This window comes from Caloenas nicobarica, chromosome 2 (genome assembly GCF_036013445.1).
Source record: "Caloenas nicobarica isolate bCalNic1 chromosome 2, bCalNic1.hap1, whole genome shotgun sequence".
NCBI lineage: Eukaryota > Metazoa > Chordata > Aves > Columbiformes > Columbidae > Caloenas > Caloenas nicobarica.
The window spans coordinates 165,604,994-165,622,334 of NC_088246.1; the positions used below are offsets into that span (position 1 = coordinate 165,604,994).

At 53.6% G+C, this 17,341-nt stretch overlaps 1 protein-coding gene across 2 annotated transcripts in view; it reads left to right on the plus strand.

The window, feature by feature from the left end:
- SCRIB (scribble planar cell polarity protein) overlaps nt 1–17,341 on the plus strand; it is a 116,641-nt gene that overhangs the window by 19,630 nt on the left and 79,670 nt on the right. For both annotated transcript variants that reach the window (XM_065627253.1, XM_065627254.1), the window contains exons 2-13: nt 4,082–4,199; nt 4,431–4,509; nt 5,878–5,967; nt 6,734–6,790; nt 10,269–10,332; nt 11,517–11,591; nt 11,679–11,823; nt 12,155–12,273; nt 12,878–13,077; nt 14,765–14,931; nt 15,500–15,624; nt 16,774–16,899. In XM_065627253.1, the coding sequence (XP_065483325.1) occupies nt 4,082–4,199; nt 4,431–4,509; nt 5,878–5,967; nt 6,734–6,790; nt 10,269–10,332; nt 11,517–11,591; nt 11,679–11,823; nt 12,155–12,273; nt 12,878–13,077; nt 14,765–14,931; nt 15,500–15,624; nt 16,774–16,899 (1,365 nt within the window). The remainder of the gene's footprint in view (nt 1–4,081; nt 4,200–4,430; nt 4,510–5,877; nt 5,968–6,733; nt 6,791–10,268; nt 10,333–11,516; nt 11,592–11,678; nt 11,824–12,154; nt 12,274–12,877; nt 13,078–14,764; nt 14,932–15,499; nt 15,625–16,773; nt 16,900–17,341) is intronic.

Below are 17,341 nucleotides of genomic sequence, written 5' to 3' on the forward strand. Positions count from 1 at the left end.
AAAATCTTGAAGTTGTGTATGTTTCATCTCAATAGAGACATTCAGCATACTGCTAAATTCCTTTTTTTTTTTTTTTTTGCCAGCTGTATGAAACAGGGTTAACATTGATTAGAAAAAGGGATAATTACCAGTCTCCAAAGAGACATTTGCTTAAGTTTTCACTTTTCATTCCAGTAACGATTTTTAAATTAATTTGCCCTCCGTCTCCAGTGTAAAGAATGAATCCCTTGTGCAGCCTTGCTTTGTAAACCTGGCTGTTGGAGTTACGAGTCGAAGTACCCGGTTCACAAAACACCCAACTGAGAATTCAGTGCACGAGTCACCCTCGCGTCCCCAGGGCGCGACGGCAGCTCTGTCTGCCGCAACCTGAATCCTCCATGGGAACGCTGTAATTCCCCGTTCGGTTTTGGTGAACGCTGTGATTCCACGTTTGTTTTTTGTGAACGCTGTCATTCCACGTTTGTTTTTTGTGATCTCCACGGATGACTTCTGAGTACCTTGAATTTTTTGTCACATCAGAATATCTTGTTCAAGTCCAGTTTAACTGAATCCTAAGAAGCGGGATGTTCTAGTCTTGTCCTGCTGTTTGCCGCATGGAGATTTGTGCGCAGATCTGATGCTGGCCTGTCAGCACTGTGAGGTTTGGGAGCTTTTTACCTTGTTTAAAAAAAGTATAAGCTGGGGGAGAAAAAAATGCTGGTATAAAAAAGCACACAAAGCGAGGCATTTTGGAACGTTATATCTAGATGTCTCCCTGGAGCAAAGTTAATTGGGTGGGAAGAATCAGGAAATTGTCACGACGGCCTCATTGTGCGGCTGGTCTGTGCTCGGCTTCCCAGGCTTCTGTGCGCGTGGAGGTCCCGACTATTTTCAGCGAGGTGGTTATTCTAGTTAAAGGCCTGTTCGGGCTTTGTGCTGTTAAATTGCAATAAACAGCATGGGAACAGCTGCTGTGCCAAAGAACTGTTCTGATGTTTTGATTTTGATGGCCCGGCTAAGCAAGTAAAACTTAACAGTGGGCAAAACCGACGTCAATGTTCACAGCGACCAGTTTGTCCACAGACAGCTCTTAAATCTCCGTTGGGTCGGTAAATGCTTCCCATGTGTATTGCAGTGCAACACATAGCATGATTTTATTCTCCTTCTCTTTTTTTTAAAGTGTGCACATCTGTTTGAGACTCTCTAAAATCCGCAGGCAGAAGCGCTAAAAGTTTGGACTATAGGTGTTCAGTTTCCGTTGTTATTTTCCAGCTCGTCGGCTCCAGCAGGTCAACACAATGTCTTGCCTGGAATTTCCTTGCATTCTAAAATTAGGAGAAGGATCTAGGAAACAATAGCAAATCAAATCTCTAAACCTCCTGCTCTGGCTCGAACCTTTGTTGTCATTTAGACTTTCACCTACTTCCTTTCTTATTAAACTGATTTGCATTAGATAAACTGAATTAAAAAGGACTTGCACTGTTCAGTGTGGAGAGGACTTTTACTTTTTTGTGTGTTTACTCGTGATGGTCTCTGCTTTCGGGCACGAGGAGCGCGGCCGCGGCGCCGCTGCCGATCGTGCTCTGGGTCACCGGGGCCGGTGTGGCCGCGGCGCCGCCGCCGTTCACGTTCTGGGTCACCGGGGCCGGCGTGGCCGCGGCGCCGCTGCCGTTCGTGCTCTGGGTCACCGGGGCCGGCATGGCCGTGGCGCCGCTGCCGTTCGTGCTCTGGGTCACCGGGGCTGGCATGGCCGTGGCGCCGCTGCCGATCGTGCTCCGGGTCACCGGGGCCGGCGTGGCCACGGCGCCGCTGCCGATCGTGCTCCGGGTCACCGGGGCCGGCGTGGCCACGGCGCCGCTGCCGATCATGCTCCGGGTCACCGGGGCCGGCGTGGCCGCGGCGCCGCTGCCGATCGCGCTGTGGGTCACCGGGGCCGGCGTGGCCGCAGCCAGCGCTGCACAGGCCGGGGCTGTTGTGCAGCCCCTCAAACAGGGACCTGCGCCCTCAGCGCGTCCCCACGGAGACGTTTCTGTGCGGAACCGCACGGTTCTTGATCTGCGGCAGGGAAGCTTCTCAAGTTGGGTCCTTAGGCCTGCTCCTCACCCCTTCTCGCGGGGCGAGCAGCTCTGGTGCGTGGATCTGGTCGTGGTTATGTTGTGCATCCCCTTCTCATTCGTACCGGCCCTCGCCCGGTCCGGGGCATTGCCTGGGTGACAGTTGTGGGTGTCCCAGCACCCCGAGCCAGAACAGGCCTCTGTACCCCACAGCTGTTCCCGGGGGGCCATTTCAGCAGCCGCTTGTGCAGGTGGATTCCGGGAAAGGCAACCGAGAAAGAAGGTTCAGGCCTCCAGGTGTTGTTTGGTCCCGCTGGGTGTGTGTGAGCAGCGCCGGCTCTGGATGTGTTTGCTGACCTGTGAGTGATCCTGCGCCTACATCTGTTGCTCCCTGTGACCCGTCTGTGACGGGCAGGTGGTGACACGGGTTAGAAGCGGGCTCTGTGCCACCGCCTCGGTTCTGGCCTCACCGCTCTTTCTTCTGCCTCACGGGCCGAGTTGTCGGGTTCTTGGGGTTCGGCCGTCTGGAACTCGTGAACTGTTAGACGTGACTTAGGGCAGCTGTCTGTAGCCAAACACATAATCAGAGACACAGTGTTAATGTGCGTGTGCAACAGTCTCTGCCTTTATCTGCCGGTGGGATGCGGGTAAAGCCCTTCCAACAGTCCCGTGTTCTGCAGCGGCCCAGCGTTGGTCGTTTGCTGTTCACGCCATCCAGGAAACGCAGCAAACACCAGTCGTGGGTTCCATCCTGCCCGGTGTCCCATACTGAGAAGCAGCTGCAAGATTTGTCCAGTTGATAATTATAGTATGTTGTGTTTAGTAAACTTACTGAGAGGATGTTGATGTCTAGAGTATGATTGCTGAATCTTGTAGTTTACCATTTATAGCAAATATAATTGACTTCCGAGAACAAGAGTAGGTGTGAAGAACTTGAATGTTGTTAGACCAGCAGACTTCTAGAGGTCGCTTTCAGTCCACATTGCTGTGACTGTGGTGTTTCTAGAAAATAATTTTCTTTCCTTCTCCAGTTCTTTGTTACTTGGGCCCTGCAGATGGCCTGCTCCTTGTCTTTTCCAGGACGAGTGGCACAGACTCTTTCCCTGTTGGTGCAGGGACCTGATGTCCTGACAAAACGTGCTGTATGGCAGAGGTGTGTGACAGCAGGGACAGGACTTTGGCCTGGAGGTCTCCTCGTGCTCTCCTGTGTTGGCGTCTCTGGACCAGACTCATGAACGCTGTAGTGTCTGCCGGCAAGCTGCTCACGGGGGCTGGCTCGGGGTGCTCGTGTTTGGGTGCCTGGCATGAACTGTTATCTTGGGAAACAGAGAATATCTGTTTTGTGTCCTACAAGGGAGGGAGAAGAGCATTGGGATAACAGAGATGTTAAACAAATCATCAAGCTGAAGTAATTCATAGAATCATAGAGTGTCCTGAGCTGGAAGGATCATCAGTTCCAGCTCCTGGCCCTGCACAGGACACCCCACAGGTCACCCCGTGGGTCTGAGGACGGTGTCCAGTCTCTTCTTGAACACTGTCAGGTTGGGGCCGGGACACCTCCCTGGGGAGCCTGTTCAGTGTCCAGCACCTCTGGGTGAAGAACCTTTTCCTCGTGTCCAACTGACCGTCCCTGGCACATCTTCTGCCGTTCCCTGGGTTCTGTCCCTGTCCCAGAGAGAAGAGCTCAGCCCGGCCCCTCCTGCTCCCCTGCTGGAGCTGCAGCCCCATGAGCTCTGCCCTCAGTCTGCTCTGCTGCAGCTGAACAAACCCAGGGACTTCAGCCGCTCCTCACACGGCTTCCCCTCCAAACCCCTCACCAGCTTCGCGTCCCTAATTAATGCCTTTCTCCTTTCAGTCTCGTCTCTTGTACATGTTAATCGAGGTTCTCATCTGTGCATCAGCTGCACTTTGAGGGCCTCAGCAGGATGGGGTGATGAGGGGAGGCCGTTGTCTCCAGGGGTGGACGCTCAGGTTTGCCCTGAGGTGGCTGCACAGGCAGGTTTCCCACAGAGCTGCTGCTGACCCCGTTTTGCTCTCTCCTGTCGCAGCCTTTCTTCAGGCTCCTGAACCTGCGCAAGCTGGGCCTGAGCGACAATGAAATCCAGAGACTTCCGCCTGAGGTTGCCAACTTCATGCAGCTGGTGGAGCTGGACATCTCTCGCAATGGTAAGGTCAAAGCCAATGGTCAAAGCTCCTCCCGCTGTGGTGGGACTGTCGCGTGTGCTGTGTTCGGGAAGAGGCCGTGCCCTCTCACAACCCTGCAGACCCTCTCATGGGTCCTGACCTGGGAAACGTGGTTGTCTTACTGTGTCTTAGGCTGTCACCAGTACCTGCTGTCCTGTTTTCCATGACTGGCTCTTCTCAAGCTTCTCTTTTTCTTTTACATATTTTTTCCAGACATTCCAGAGATTCCTGAAAGCATCAAATTCTGCAAATCATTGGAAATCGCAGACTTCAGTGGGAATCCTCTCTCCAGGTAGGAAGGCATATGCAACCCTCTTGCCCAGCTGAGAATGAAGGTTGAGGTTCCTCGTTCTCCATGGCTTCCTCTGCTCTTCATCTCGTCCTTGTCTTGCCCTACGGTCAGGGCCTAGACTCACCCTGCGCTTGCCAAGAGCTGCAGACGTCTGATCTCCTGGCAGGTGGACACTCAGCACAGGGAGCTAGTTTGTGCTGCCCCTTCTGCAGGGCCGGTGGCTTGGACTGATGAGCCTTTAGTCATCCCGGTGCCACCGGTGTGAGCAGTGAGGACTTCTGTCCTCCTGGAGTAACGTTGTTATCCCTCCTCACGCCTTCACCCTGGTGCACAAGCCAGAGGGGGTGTGGAGTCGTGCTGCAGAGGAGCAGAGCAAGGCCCGCACGCTGCCCTGTGCTCCCTGCCTGTCCTTTCTGCCTCGCTGCCCGTCCTCTTTGCCTCCCTGTCCATCCTTTTTGCTCTCTGTCTTCTTATCTATAACTGAGGATGGCAGTGCTCTGAGCTCTGTGTTTGGTGGCTTTCCCTGATTTCTCAGTGCCCAGAGCTATGTCCGAGAACAGGGCTCTCTGCCTTTTCTCTTCAGCCTTCTGTCTGTGCAGCTCTGAACCCATAACGTTTTGGGAGCCCAGGTGTGGCTCCTCTGCCTGGTGAGCCGTGCTTTCGGGGCCTGGTGCCAGCCTGACCCCAGACCCTGCTGCCCTTTGTGCTCCTGGGCAAGCGCTGCCGGAGTCGCCCTTTAAATAGACCTAACTCTCTACTTCCCTCTTGCGGTGCCAGGCACTGCCGAAACGGGACGAGCTTTTTGGTGGGTGAGAATCCCTGAACCACAGGAACGAGCAGCACTTCTATACCAGAAGTTACTTGTCAGAGCCTTTTTGTGGCCCAGACCTGTGACATGTATGTTGTGAGCAGTGGGGCAGGGGAGCTGCTGGAGCTGCCTGCGAACAGCAAAGGATTTCTGCTTTTCACGAGCCCGTCCCTGTTCTCTTGCGCTGCGGCGCTGTGATTACGACGCTGCCTGGTCTCAGGGAATGCTGCGGTGCCAACTGCACAAGTTGGATTACTTGGTAGCCCTCCATGCTTCTACGTTTAAATGATCGCATGCCATAGTGTAGTCTGGGATTTGTGCCCGAGTCCTGCAGAGCCAAGTGAGCACCCTTGGACGTGTAGTGGCTTTGGTGCCAGGGAGGGTCGTCTTGGAAACGGGGCATGTCCTGGATCAGGAGCCAGGGCTGGGTCCTGCTCGTCCCCTTTCCGCATGTTGATACCAGTTGGGATAAGGCTGGCTTTTGGGGGATTTAAGTGAGGAATTTGAGGCTTGTTTTGTGCACAGAATTAATGGTGTTCTGTTCTGTCACGCTTTCGCAGGCTTCCAGAAGGCTTCACGCAGCTTCGGAGCCTGGGCCATTTGGCCTTGAACGATGTGTCCCTGCAGAGCCTCCCCAATGACATTGGGAAGTGAGTGTGCCTGTGTTCCTCCTAATGGGGAGGGGTTTGGGGTGGGGACACCATGTTCCTCCTAACGGGGAGTGGGAATTGGGGTGGGGACACTATGCCATTGGGGTGGCGACACTGGCAGGACGTGCCGTCCCACTTACAGCTTGCCACTGTACTGAACTTACTGTGTGAGCACCTCTCAGCATTATTCCTGTTAAAATACAGGCTTTTTGAAAAGGTTCCCTTCCTGGTCTCAGCTGCTTCTCCTCCTCTTTGGTCTGTGGCACAGGCAGAGGGTGCATCCAGGCTTCGCAAATTGTCTTTCCTTATTTTATGAGTGCCCGTTTGCCCCTTTCCAAACAGGTGTGGTCTGTCCAGTGATGTTGAAATGATTAATGCTGCCAGCAAATGTTCAAGGCAAAGCCCATGGGGCTTTCCCTGTGGGGCGCAGTGCTGCCCCGTGGGATTTGGCTTTCTACACGAGGGATTTTATCCTTTTGGGCAGGCAGTTCTATATGCAATACTGTGTTTCCTTGCCTGAGTTTGGGCACAGTGTGGTTTCCCCATGATTTTGCAATAAGCAGTCACCCTCACCAGAAGTCATTTCAGATCCTCGTTGTTTTTTGTTTTCCCATTATCTCCATGTAAGCGTCCACACTCATGTACTAATGGACGCATTTGTGCAGGTCATGAGGGGTGGTCCCAAGGGAAGGGGTATGAGCATCTTCTTGTATCCCTGAAGCCACATTCAGTGAATCTGACTTCCTCGCTCCTTTTTCTCTTGCAGTTTGGCAAACCTGGTGACTTTGGAGCTACGTGAGAACCTGCTAAAGACCCTCCCCACGTGAGTGTCCGTCTGGTGTCTTCCGGAGTCTCCTGCCTGATTGTTCTCACTGATTCCTCAGGGACTTTCCGTTTCTGTAGTACAGGCTCTAGCACTTGGTTTGGGAGGGCTCAAGGCTTTGCGTAAATTAGCTGCATCTTGCTGGATTTCTGTAAATTGGGGTGAGGAGGGAGAGGGACAGTACAGGGTTAAGATCAGGGAAGGATGTTCAGAGTTGGTACTCAGCCTCTGTGGCAGGATTGATTTGGAATAGACAGGGTTCCGCAAGAAGGAGAACCCTTTTTCCTGGGGAGCTGGAGCTGGAAAAAGAGAGAAAAATGTACTGATGTGGGTTTAGGAAGAACTCTGTATACAGTGAAGTTCATGATTTGGAAAGCAGCAGAATGTGGCTGAAGATAAATTTTGCATCTGACGGCTCTGTTTTCTTGGGTATCCCTTCTGATTGTGCTGGTTGGGCAGTTTGTGGAATGGGTGGGATAACTGGCTTTCCTGCAGCAGACAAAAAATAAGCGAGCAAGGGAATACGGTAAGTCTTGTTAAATGTTTCAGAGTGAGGGCTGGAGATGACTCCCTGGTAGAGGATCTGCTCGGTACAGCTGATGCTGTCAGGTAGATGGGGTGTGAAGAGCTAATGAGGCTGTACGTTAATCGCTGGTTTGGAGCCCATGTTTTATTTTGAGTTTTCTAACCCGCGTTAGCTCTGTCAGCTTGCTTTCTGCCCACTTAGCCACCCAGCTCGTGATTCCCTCCGTCTTGCTTGAGCATGTTGGAAGGGATTCCAGCTGACATTTTTTAAATAGCAGTATGTTTTGGGGCCACACAGACTCCTCAGTGAATGTGAGCAGCATGCAGCTGTTGTCACCTTTCCACAGTACTCTCTTACTATTCATTGCAAGCATTCAATTTGAATACCTGTGTTTTCTTCCCTTGCTGCCCTGCTTTATTGAAAAAAGAGGGCAAAGGAGGCATCCGATGATGCAGTGTCCAAGCAGGACTTGGACGCTCTGAGCAGTCGGTCTTGCTTGTCTGTGGTGGCTGCGCCTCCCTCACTGCAAGACGTTGCTTTGACTCAGGTACACACTCTTCGTGATGGTTATTTTCCTCTAGGATTGTATGACATCAGTTATATCTGCCTGTAGAATTCATGTGTCAGCTTTCACCCAGAGGACAAGACACTTCCAGCAAGGAGATGAAAGGGTTTGCACTGGGCGGCTCCCAGGCTTCACAGCTGGTGATTACCCAATGTAGAAAGAAGCACAGTTCAAATCAACGCTGCCATCTTGTCTCTGATGCCAAAGGCACGGGATCTTTTCTGCACAGAAGTTGTCAGCGTGAAAACCCTGTCACGGAAAGGCGAGCGGAGACCAGCTGAGGTGACCCCGCATGGGATGGAGCCACAGGGAGGATGTGAGAGCCAAAGCTCCTCGTGCCAGGCCAGGAACAGGCAGGAGAGGTTTGGGTCCTGGTGCTGGGACCCGCTGCTGTCGGTTCGTGTGTCGTGTTTGTACAGACAGGTACCACCACCGCGGTACGCCATGTAAACAGAGGGCGCAACAGCGGCAGCCAGGGCTGGGCTTACGGTGGTGCCAATGGCGTCTCACCACCTGGGAACCAGCAAGTACCCGGGGTTGGAGAATTCAGTCTGTGGCCAAACCCCTCTGGTTCCCGGGGGGATCTCCCATGCCCAGCCCTCGCTGGTTTCCCTGGGTTAATTTGTACACCACCCCACTAGGTACTTGTAGCCTGCTCTGAATTTTGGGGGTGTTTCTCTGAAAGATAAGTCCAGGCTTGACCCTCGTTCTGCGGTGTGATCCCAGCTTCTTTTCATCATTCCTCAAGTCACAGGATGGTTTCCAGAAGCAGAGGAAGGATCTCAAAGGCCGAGGCAATTTCCATCAGATCTGTCGGTCAAATGTGAGATTGAAATCAACGGTCAAAGAAGCTTCAGTGGTACCGTCAGGTACTCTGCTCAGGTCTGAAGCTCTTGTACTCAATCTGCTTACAAATTGTGCCCAAGAACGGCTCTAAACAGGTCCAGGTGATCTTGCCAAAGAGCAGAATGACTTATTGAAGTGGATGATGCTTTCAGTTTTCAAGGTTACTGAGCCCAGTAGGTAGATGGGCTTCAATTCTGTGAATTTGTGACTGCATTATGCATCAGTGTCTTTTTGATTTTTATTGTTGTTCAGTTGCTTAAAAGATCCATCTTGCAGTGACCTTTACTTGTCAAAGTTTAATTTCTTTGGTTAGTCTTCTGCTGTCGGCTGAGTTCTGAAGCAGTTCCTCTTGTACGGCTGGTTGTCGCTCCAGGTGGGACACGGCTTGCCCGTGGTTTGGGAAGGACAGCTCTTGTTGATGTTCTCTCATGCAATAGTGGACGGTGCCCTAGACTGAGGCATTTTGCAAGACCTCTGGTATCAACATGGATTCCACGGCTCTTTTCCGTGTTTTGGGAGCTCAGACTGTGAAGGTGTGAAGGGACAGTTAAGGCCGCTTGACCATTCAGAGAAGTCAAAGAGCAGATGCACAGTCGTGAGAGACTGCTGTACAGCAGAATCCTTTGGTGATCCTCTTGGAAAACCTTTGCTTGAGTTAATGCAATATCTCATTATTATATCATCAATATCATCAATCCACCACTGCACCAGGTAAAAAGTCGCTTTTCCTGTGTAGCCCAAATATTTCTATAGCCTGGCCCAGGCAGGACCACGGGAGCTGGAGCTGCCGGTGGGGCTGAGCTGAGAGCACAGCAGCACCGGCCGTGCCAGGACAACGAGTCCTGGCTCCGTGGGGTTGCAGGCTTTGGCATCGCCGCGTCATGGGGTGTTTGGATGCTCAGGGCACGTCCTTGGAGCACTGGTGGTGGTGGGTGTTGGTTCCTGTGCAGGCTTCTCTCAGCGTCTGGCCTAGTGAGCTTTGTGTCCGTACGTCTCGACCCCTTCTGAGACATCGTGCCAGTGTGTCTTTCCCTTTCCCTTCAGCATGAGCATCCCATTCAGGGAGTTGAGGCTGTTGTGTTTGTCGTTCCTGCCTTTCCCTGCAGTTCTGCTCCCCTGCCTCCAAACATCTGTTGTCACCTGCTGACTCCCTCCTGTTCCCCGTTAGCCTGTGCCCAGGTCCCCAGCCTCGCTGCACACATGGGCAGCCATCTTCACGTGTGGCTTGTCACTTGTCATGGCTTTGCTCAGAGAGGGTTTTGTGGTGGGAGGGGGAGAAGGCGGGTTGGTGACGGGGTGGAAACGGGGAAACCAGCGGCTTTGGGGCTGCTGGTGCCGCTGACCCCAGTCCCCGTGCAGCCGGTCTGGCTTGGGGAAGCGCACCAGCTCAGAGGGACTGTCGGGAAGGTCAAGATTGCCCCACTTGTGCTAGGAGGTATTCAAAATCGTGTAATTCGTGAGACGTGCATCCCAGATGCTAACCTTCTGTTTATTTTTTTTTTTTTCCCTCTCTTCCCCTCTCTGCTCCCTGTATCCTGCAGTTCACTCTCCTTCCTTGTCAAGTTAGAACAGTTGGATCTTGGTGGCAATGACCTGGAAGTGCTGGTAGGTGAGGGAAGGTGGGGAGGGAACAAGGGTGGGTGGTTGGGCCAGAACCCTGTACCTGTGTGGAAGCAAGTGGGTTTTCGTCTGAAATGCAAAGAAAGAGGCTCTCAGATTGTTTGGGAGGGTTCTGATCCGCCCACCATGGCCTGGTTGTTGTTCCCAGCGTAAGGTTCTCTTCATGTGCTCACCCTTGTGTTTTGCTTCCTGCTGCACTCGTGCACAGCTTGTTCTGCTCTTTCCAAGCCTTTCTGCTCCGGGATGTTCACTCTTGCCCTCCAGCTGCCTCTGTTTGGTGCTTCGACTCTTCTGTGTTGCGCTGCCCCCAGCTGTTATTTTGCACTCTGCCAGGCCAGCTTTCTGCCTTTCCCCTTTCCATTTGATTTCTGTACTAGAAGGTGCAGAACCGTTCCGTGTTGTTGTGGCAGTGATCCGGGCCTGGGGTTGTACACTCCGAACGGGGGGTCTTCATGGAGGGCATGAGCATGCGGAGAGCCAGTGCACGGTCTCGAAATTCAGCTTGTCCTGGCATTCAGGGACATCCAGTGATGCTCTTTAATTTTGCAGCTATGGACTGAGCTGTTACTGAATCCTGCTCTTAGTGTTCTGGCATGCGTTTTGACAGAAAGCCACCTAAATTGGGAGGCAAAGCAGCAGCTCGTGCAGCTTTCTGTGCAGAGGACGACAGCTTACCTGGGAATGGTTTGTCTGGCGGGGATTAACTCCAGACCCAAACGCTGATCAGCGTGTTGTTCAGAGTGGCGCTGTGAACGTGTGCCTGCCGTTGCCGATGGTGCTGCTGTGTCACGTAGGGATGGCCAGTGTTGTCCAAATGTTTTTTCATGTCTGAGAGGAGGAAGAGGAGAAAGGCTCATTTCTTCCGTGAGGCCAGAATTTCCAAACCCCTGTTTAGTTCTCATCTTGCCTGCTCCCAGGCAGCCCTGCTCTTGTCTGCCGTGTTTCCTGCTGGGACCTTTTGAAGCCAGGAAGCTGTTCCTGACATTTCGGAACACACATGCTGCTGTATTGTGGCACAGCACCACATTAGCCTCGTAAACCACGTGGTGAATGGTTCTAGGGGGTGTGAAAGCAGTAACGCTCTAGTTCTGCAGAGGTGATTTGTAGCATCCTAGAGCGGTTTCCCCCATGGAAGGGACTAATGCTGTCACCGTCCCGCTCCGTTACAGCCGGACACTCTGGGAGCGTTACCGAACCTGCGTGAGCTTTGGTTAGACCGCAACCAGCTCTCGGCCCTGCCTCCGGTGAGTACCTGTTCCGGCATCGAGTCACTGCTCTGCTCCCGTCCTCAGCTCCTCCCGCGAGCTCTAGAGTCTCCTTTCCCATCCCAGGAGCTGGGCAATCTCCGCCGCTTGGTCTGCCTGGACGTGTCGGAGAACAAGCTGGAGCAGCTGCCCAACGAGGTGAGCGGGCTGGTGGCGCTGACGGACCTGCTGCTGTCCCAGAACCTGCTGGAGAGCATTCCCGACGGGATTGGTGAGTACTGGGATGGGGAGCAGTGCGGGATGTCACTGCCCTGCAGCGCTCCTGCTGCGGGGCTTCAGGAGAGGGCGTATGGAACAGGGCGTTACTGACGGACATAGTCACCGTAGTCGAGTGCAGAGCAGCAGATGATACTGGTGAGCAGTTCTCCACAGGACTAGTTCAGGTTCTTCATCTGCACCATGTGCAGATGAAGTCTGTGGGGAAGAAGGGCAGTTTTTTTATTGTTAGGTTGCAAAATCCCTGGTGGCATTTCGGCCAGATGAACGTGGAACAGCCTCGTTATCTTGTGGCACAGTTCACACCTAGCTTGTTCCCTGGCCAGGTCAGCTGAAGCAGCTCTCCATCCTCAAGGTGGACCAGAATCGGCTGACAGAGGTGACAGAGTCGATTGGAGACTGTGAAAATCTGTCAGAACTCATCTTGACAGAGAACATGCTGACGGTAAGTACCCGCAGCCACCTGCCCCTGCTCTGCCACCCAGTTTAGCCATGTGCCGGGGTCTCTTTGCATCTCTGAGCCAGATTCCTGAGCGTGCTCCAGCTGCCCTCCCGCAGCTGCTTGGATGCAGTTTTACCTGCCCTAGGCTCTTCAGAAGACCCTGGTGGAAGGGGGTTTTTGTCACTTTTTTTTTCTCTGAAAAGTTCTCTAGGACAGCTAGGATGCTGGCTCTAGGATAGTCCTGAAGCCCACCCAATCTGATCGGTGCAGGACTACATGAAAAGCTGCATTTGGGAAGGGGCCATGGAGTAGCGTAATTTAATATGGCCCTGCTCCAAACTGTTCGTGATTTGATTGCTAAAACACAAGTATCGGGAATGGACAGATGAACAGAAGATAATTCTTGTCCAGAGGTGTTCTGAGTGTGCTGAGCTGAAGAGTTGGTACATAACAGTCGGTGAACCTGAGGGAAGATCTGTCCCAAGGTTGCAGTGGGAGCTTTCTTGAAAATGTGTCTGTTAGGACAGGAGGCAGATAGAGGGCTTTATGCCTTTACAGCTTTATTCTGTTCTTGTCTTTTGCAACCACTGAACCATCTCCTTTCTAGGCCTTACCCAAGTCCCTTGGCAAGCTGGCCAAGCTGACGAACCTGAACGTGGATCGGAACCGGCTGATGTCCCTGCCAGCCGAGATTGGCGGCTGTACCAACCTGAACGTCCTGTCCCTGCGAGACAACCGCCTGGCGCTGCTGCCGCCGGAGCTCGCCAACACCACCGAGCTGCACGTGCTGGACGTGGCCGGGAACAGGTGAGCAGCCCCCGGGCACACAGGCCTGGCCGGCGGGCTGGGCCCTGCTGTGTTTTGGGAGACAGAATCACAGCCTGGCTGGGGTTGCAGGGCCTCTGTGGATCCCCAGCCCAGCGCTGCTCACGCAGGGTCACAGAGCAGATCACACAGGTCGGTCCGGGCGGGTTTGAATGTCTCAGAGCAGGACACTCCACACCCGCCCTGGGCAGCCTGCTCCAGGCTCTGGCACCTCCCAGCAAAGAAGTTTCTCCTCATGTTCAGGTGGAGCCTCCCGTGTTTCAGCCTGTGCCCGTTGCCCCTCACCCTGGCGTTGGGCACCGCTGAAAGGAGACGCTGGGTCTGTGCTGGGCCTGGGATCCGCAGTTCGGAGAAACCCAGCCTGGCTGCTTAGGGCTCTGGGAAGAGGGTCTGCATGTCAGGCTGTGCCTGTTCAGCCCTTCTCCGTGTTACCTGAATACAGGGCAGAGCTAATTCAGAAGCGAGGGGGCATTTTGCCATGTGTGAAATAAAGATCAGGGGAAATCCTGGTCCACTGAGTCCCTTCCTGCAGTGTCATCAGTCCTCAGGTGACCGGAGCCAAAGCCCCGCGATGTGCAGCAGCCCCTCTGGTGGGGGCGCTGAGGCTGGAACCAGCCTTCAGTCGGGCTTTCCCAGCCAAGCAGAAAAGCAGCTCTCCCTCCTCCTTCTGCTCCCACCAGGACGCACACGTGCGCTCACACGTGGTCTTCATCACGATGTACAAGCTCTCGAGTGGCTTTGGGCTGTTTCTGACCGTTCAGCTTTTGGCCCCTGGTTGCGGCCCGCGCTGAGCCCCAGGCGCCGTCAGTTCTGCACAGACGCGAACGTGTTTGTGTTTACCTGATTGCAGGTGTCTGAGAGCGACGGCAGCCACACCTGCTCCTCGTTGCTCAGGTTTTCTCTCCAGCTGGTGCCAGCTCAGTTCTCCTTGTGCCGGTGCTGTTCAGGTGTCTCGCGTTTATAGAGTAAAACTCAGTCCCTTTAGCAGGTGTGTGCAAAGCGCAGTCAGAGCAGCACTCAGTTATCACAGGGATACAGACCCTTTTCTGTCCCAATTCGCACGTGGTTCATTGGCTGTTTCTGTCTTCTGACTATGAGAAGGTGAAATTTCTGCCAGGTGCCGTGTTACATGCAGCAGTTAAATGATTTGGGGCTTTGCTATTTAGAAAGCCTGGAATTCATAGCCTAGAGGTAGACAAGTTAAAAAAACCCCAAAAACCAAAAAACAAAGAAACCAACCAACAACAACAAAAAAAACCCACAAAAACCAAACCAAAATGACCCCCAGTGTGCAGATATGTGTGGTCTGCTCTGAAAGATCCTGCAGACTTTAGCCACAGTTGTGTTTGCTGGGGCTGGTATTTGTCGTAGCAGTTGGAAGCTGACCAGAGCTGCTGTTTGGAACACTCTCTGTATACTGCTCTGTGAAAGCACCATTTTTGTCTTAAAACTCCTCTTCAAAGTTCACCATTTCCACGTGTTGCTGGGAGTTGTCCTCTGCCAAGGCCTGACGTGGCAGAGCCACGCGCAGCACGAGCAGCGTGTCCGGGGGAGGCATCCGCAGGACCAGGCTCTGTCCTTCCCCTGCGCGGGTTACGCGGCCTGGAGCCCAGCTCAGGTTCCTTCATTAACCAGTGAGTTTCACCAGAGCTCTTCTGTTCTTTTGCAGACTGCAGAACCTGCCGTTTGCTCTGACAAATCTGAACCTGAAAGCCCTGTGGCTGGCAGAAAATCAGTCCCAGCCCATGCTGAAATTCCAGACTGAGGATGATGAGAAGACGGGAGAGAAAGTTCTCACTTGTTACCTGCTGCCGCAGCAGCCCTCTCCCAGCCTGGGTAAGAGGCGGTGGTGTGAACTGAACGCTGTCTGCAGTGCCGTGCGCTCTGGGTGCTGCAGGGAGCACACCACGAGCCTTCTCTGCCTGGCTGGACTGTCCCTGGCTGCTGTGAGGCCTGGAGCAGACTTGGCTCCTGAACGGCCTGTGGCAACTTGCCAAGGCAGAGGCGGTTAAAACCGAGAAGTGGCTTCTCTGCCAGGTGGTAAAGAAGCTGCAGCCTAGTCCTCGAGTCTTCTGCCTCAATCAGTTGACTGAGCAGTTCATTGTCTGTAAGGTTCACTTCCTGTCCTGGTGATATTCTTGTGTCAGTACTTCCAATCCATGGCTTAGTCCTGCCTTTTTCCGTGGTTCTTGGGTAAGGAGAACTGGAGCTGAACCAGTCAGTATGTTTTTTTGAGACCGCCGTGGGTCTGGTGGGAGGCGTACCAGAGGGGTCAGGGTCTGGAGGCTCCATCCACAAGGCCTCTGTGGTTTGCTGCCCTCCTGGGTTGAGAACTGTCCTTCATCTGAGCCTACGACCCTGCTCACTCAGAAAGGAGCTCCCACTGTGCTGTCTTCCTATCCAGAGAATCTTCTGCAGAACAGTGTGGATGACAGCTGGACAGACACCAATTTAAACAGAGTCAGTGTGATTCAGTTCCTGGATGAACCCAAAGGAGATGATGATGAGGAGTCTGGAGCTGAGAGACGGGTAAGAAGAGTTTCTGGAGGCTTGTGGGGTCCCTATGGGAACATAAGCACAATCTGAACCTTTTTCCTAAGACGGGGAGCCGTTGCAGTGGTCATTTTTCACAGCTCCTGTAATACTGGTGCAGACACCTACCACATTTTTGCAGTCCCAAGGGCATCTGGTGCCCCGAGGAGACAGCAGGTGTAAGGAGGATTCCCTGGGAGCCTCTGTGCAGATTTGCAGCTTGACGCTGTCCCATGGGAGCTGAGCCGCAGCTGCTGACCTGCCCGTGGGGCACTCGGGTGTTCCGGAGATGCCGACAGAGCAGTGTCGGGACTGGGTTTTAGTTGCCCGGCTGTGGGGCAGAGCTGCACGGCCGCCCCGGAGCCTGCAACCCACCACCAGGCCTGCAGACAGTGCAAACCTGCGGTGCGGAGCGTGCAACCGGCGCAGCTGCATGCTGCGGACAGCCTCAAAAACTGCGGCAGGTCACTTTGCTGTCATTGCAGATGCAAAGGGCAGGAGAACAGTGTCTGTTTTCAGCAGGTTTAAATCAGTTTAAATCTCCTGCAGTTTTTTGGTTTTTTGTTTGAGATCCAAGTCCTTCTAATAAATGGTATTTGCATCTGTTCTTGCAGGATAGATATGCTGCTGGTGTTTGGAAGTTTTGTGGAGTGTTTTTGATTGCTCTTATTGTTGTTATTTTAGAATTTTAGAATACTGTTTTTCTTAACTCTTAGCTGGGGTGGAACTAGCCAAGCATCACAAATTCTGGTAGCGTATGGGCTTGTCAGACGTGTTAACAACCACCAGAGGGACTAAGAACATGTTACACCTGCGTGTTCCTTTAGGACTTTCCGTGTTGACAGTTTTGCACTGACCGAGCCCGAGGCACAACGTAAAACTTCCCGTCCGTATAATTCCTCGCAATCCCTCTGTCGGAGAGCAGGGTGACGTCTGAGGGAGCTCTGGGAAGTGTCATCTGCCCGTGTTTCCTTCCTTCTCGCAGCTGGAGGCTGCGGCGGTGAAGAGGCTCAGATCAGAACCTAGAGCGTGACACGTGGGCCATGCCCAGGGGCCGTGGTGCTGTGGTAGAACCTGTTGTTGCGCGGTTTGGCTCAGACGCGCTGCCCGCCCGCCGAGCCCCGCGCTCAGTGTTTCTCTCTGCAGGGCTTGCAGCGCAGGGCCACCCCGCACCCCAGCGAGCTCAAGGTGATGAAGAAGGTGATTGAAGTTCGGCGCAATGAGGCACACGCTGCGAAGCCCGATGCTGACCTGAAGTCTCCGAACTCAGACGTGAGTGCTGTTCGCCAAAAATGCTTGACAGAGAACACGTAGCTGAGCTGGGGGGCGGGGGGGCAGCGAGTGTGAGCTGGGCAGAAGGAACTCACTTTGGGAAAGATTGGGGCTGAGCTTGGATCTGCTGCGTGGCGTCAGCTGGGGCCAGGGAGATACAGCAAAAAAACCAACCAGGACACAGAGAAAGGCATGAGGGGAATTGCGTGCAGTGGCACCACTTCTATGGTAACGTGGGGGAGGAAAAGAAGGTTCTGATAGTCCCAGTGAAGAGCGATGGGAACAGAGCGCTGGGGGCGCGTTGCTGAGAACAAACACCCGCAGAGATGGCGGAACAGGGGAAGCAGCGCGCGGCCTGGGGAAACAGCTGGTCCTGTGGGCGCTGGATCGCACCCCACCTCACACCGGCCACGTTACACTGTCCCTCTGCTGCTCTGGTTTC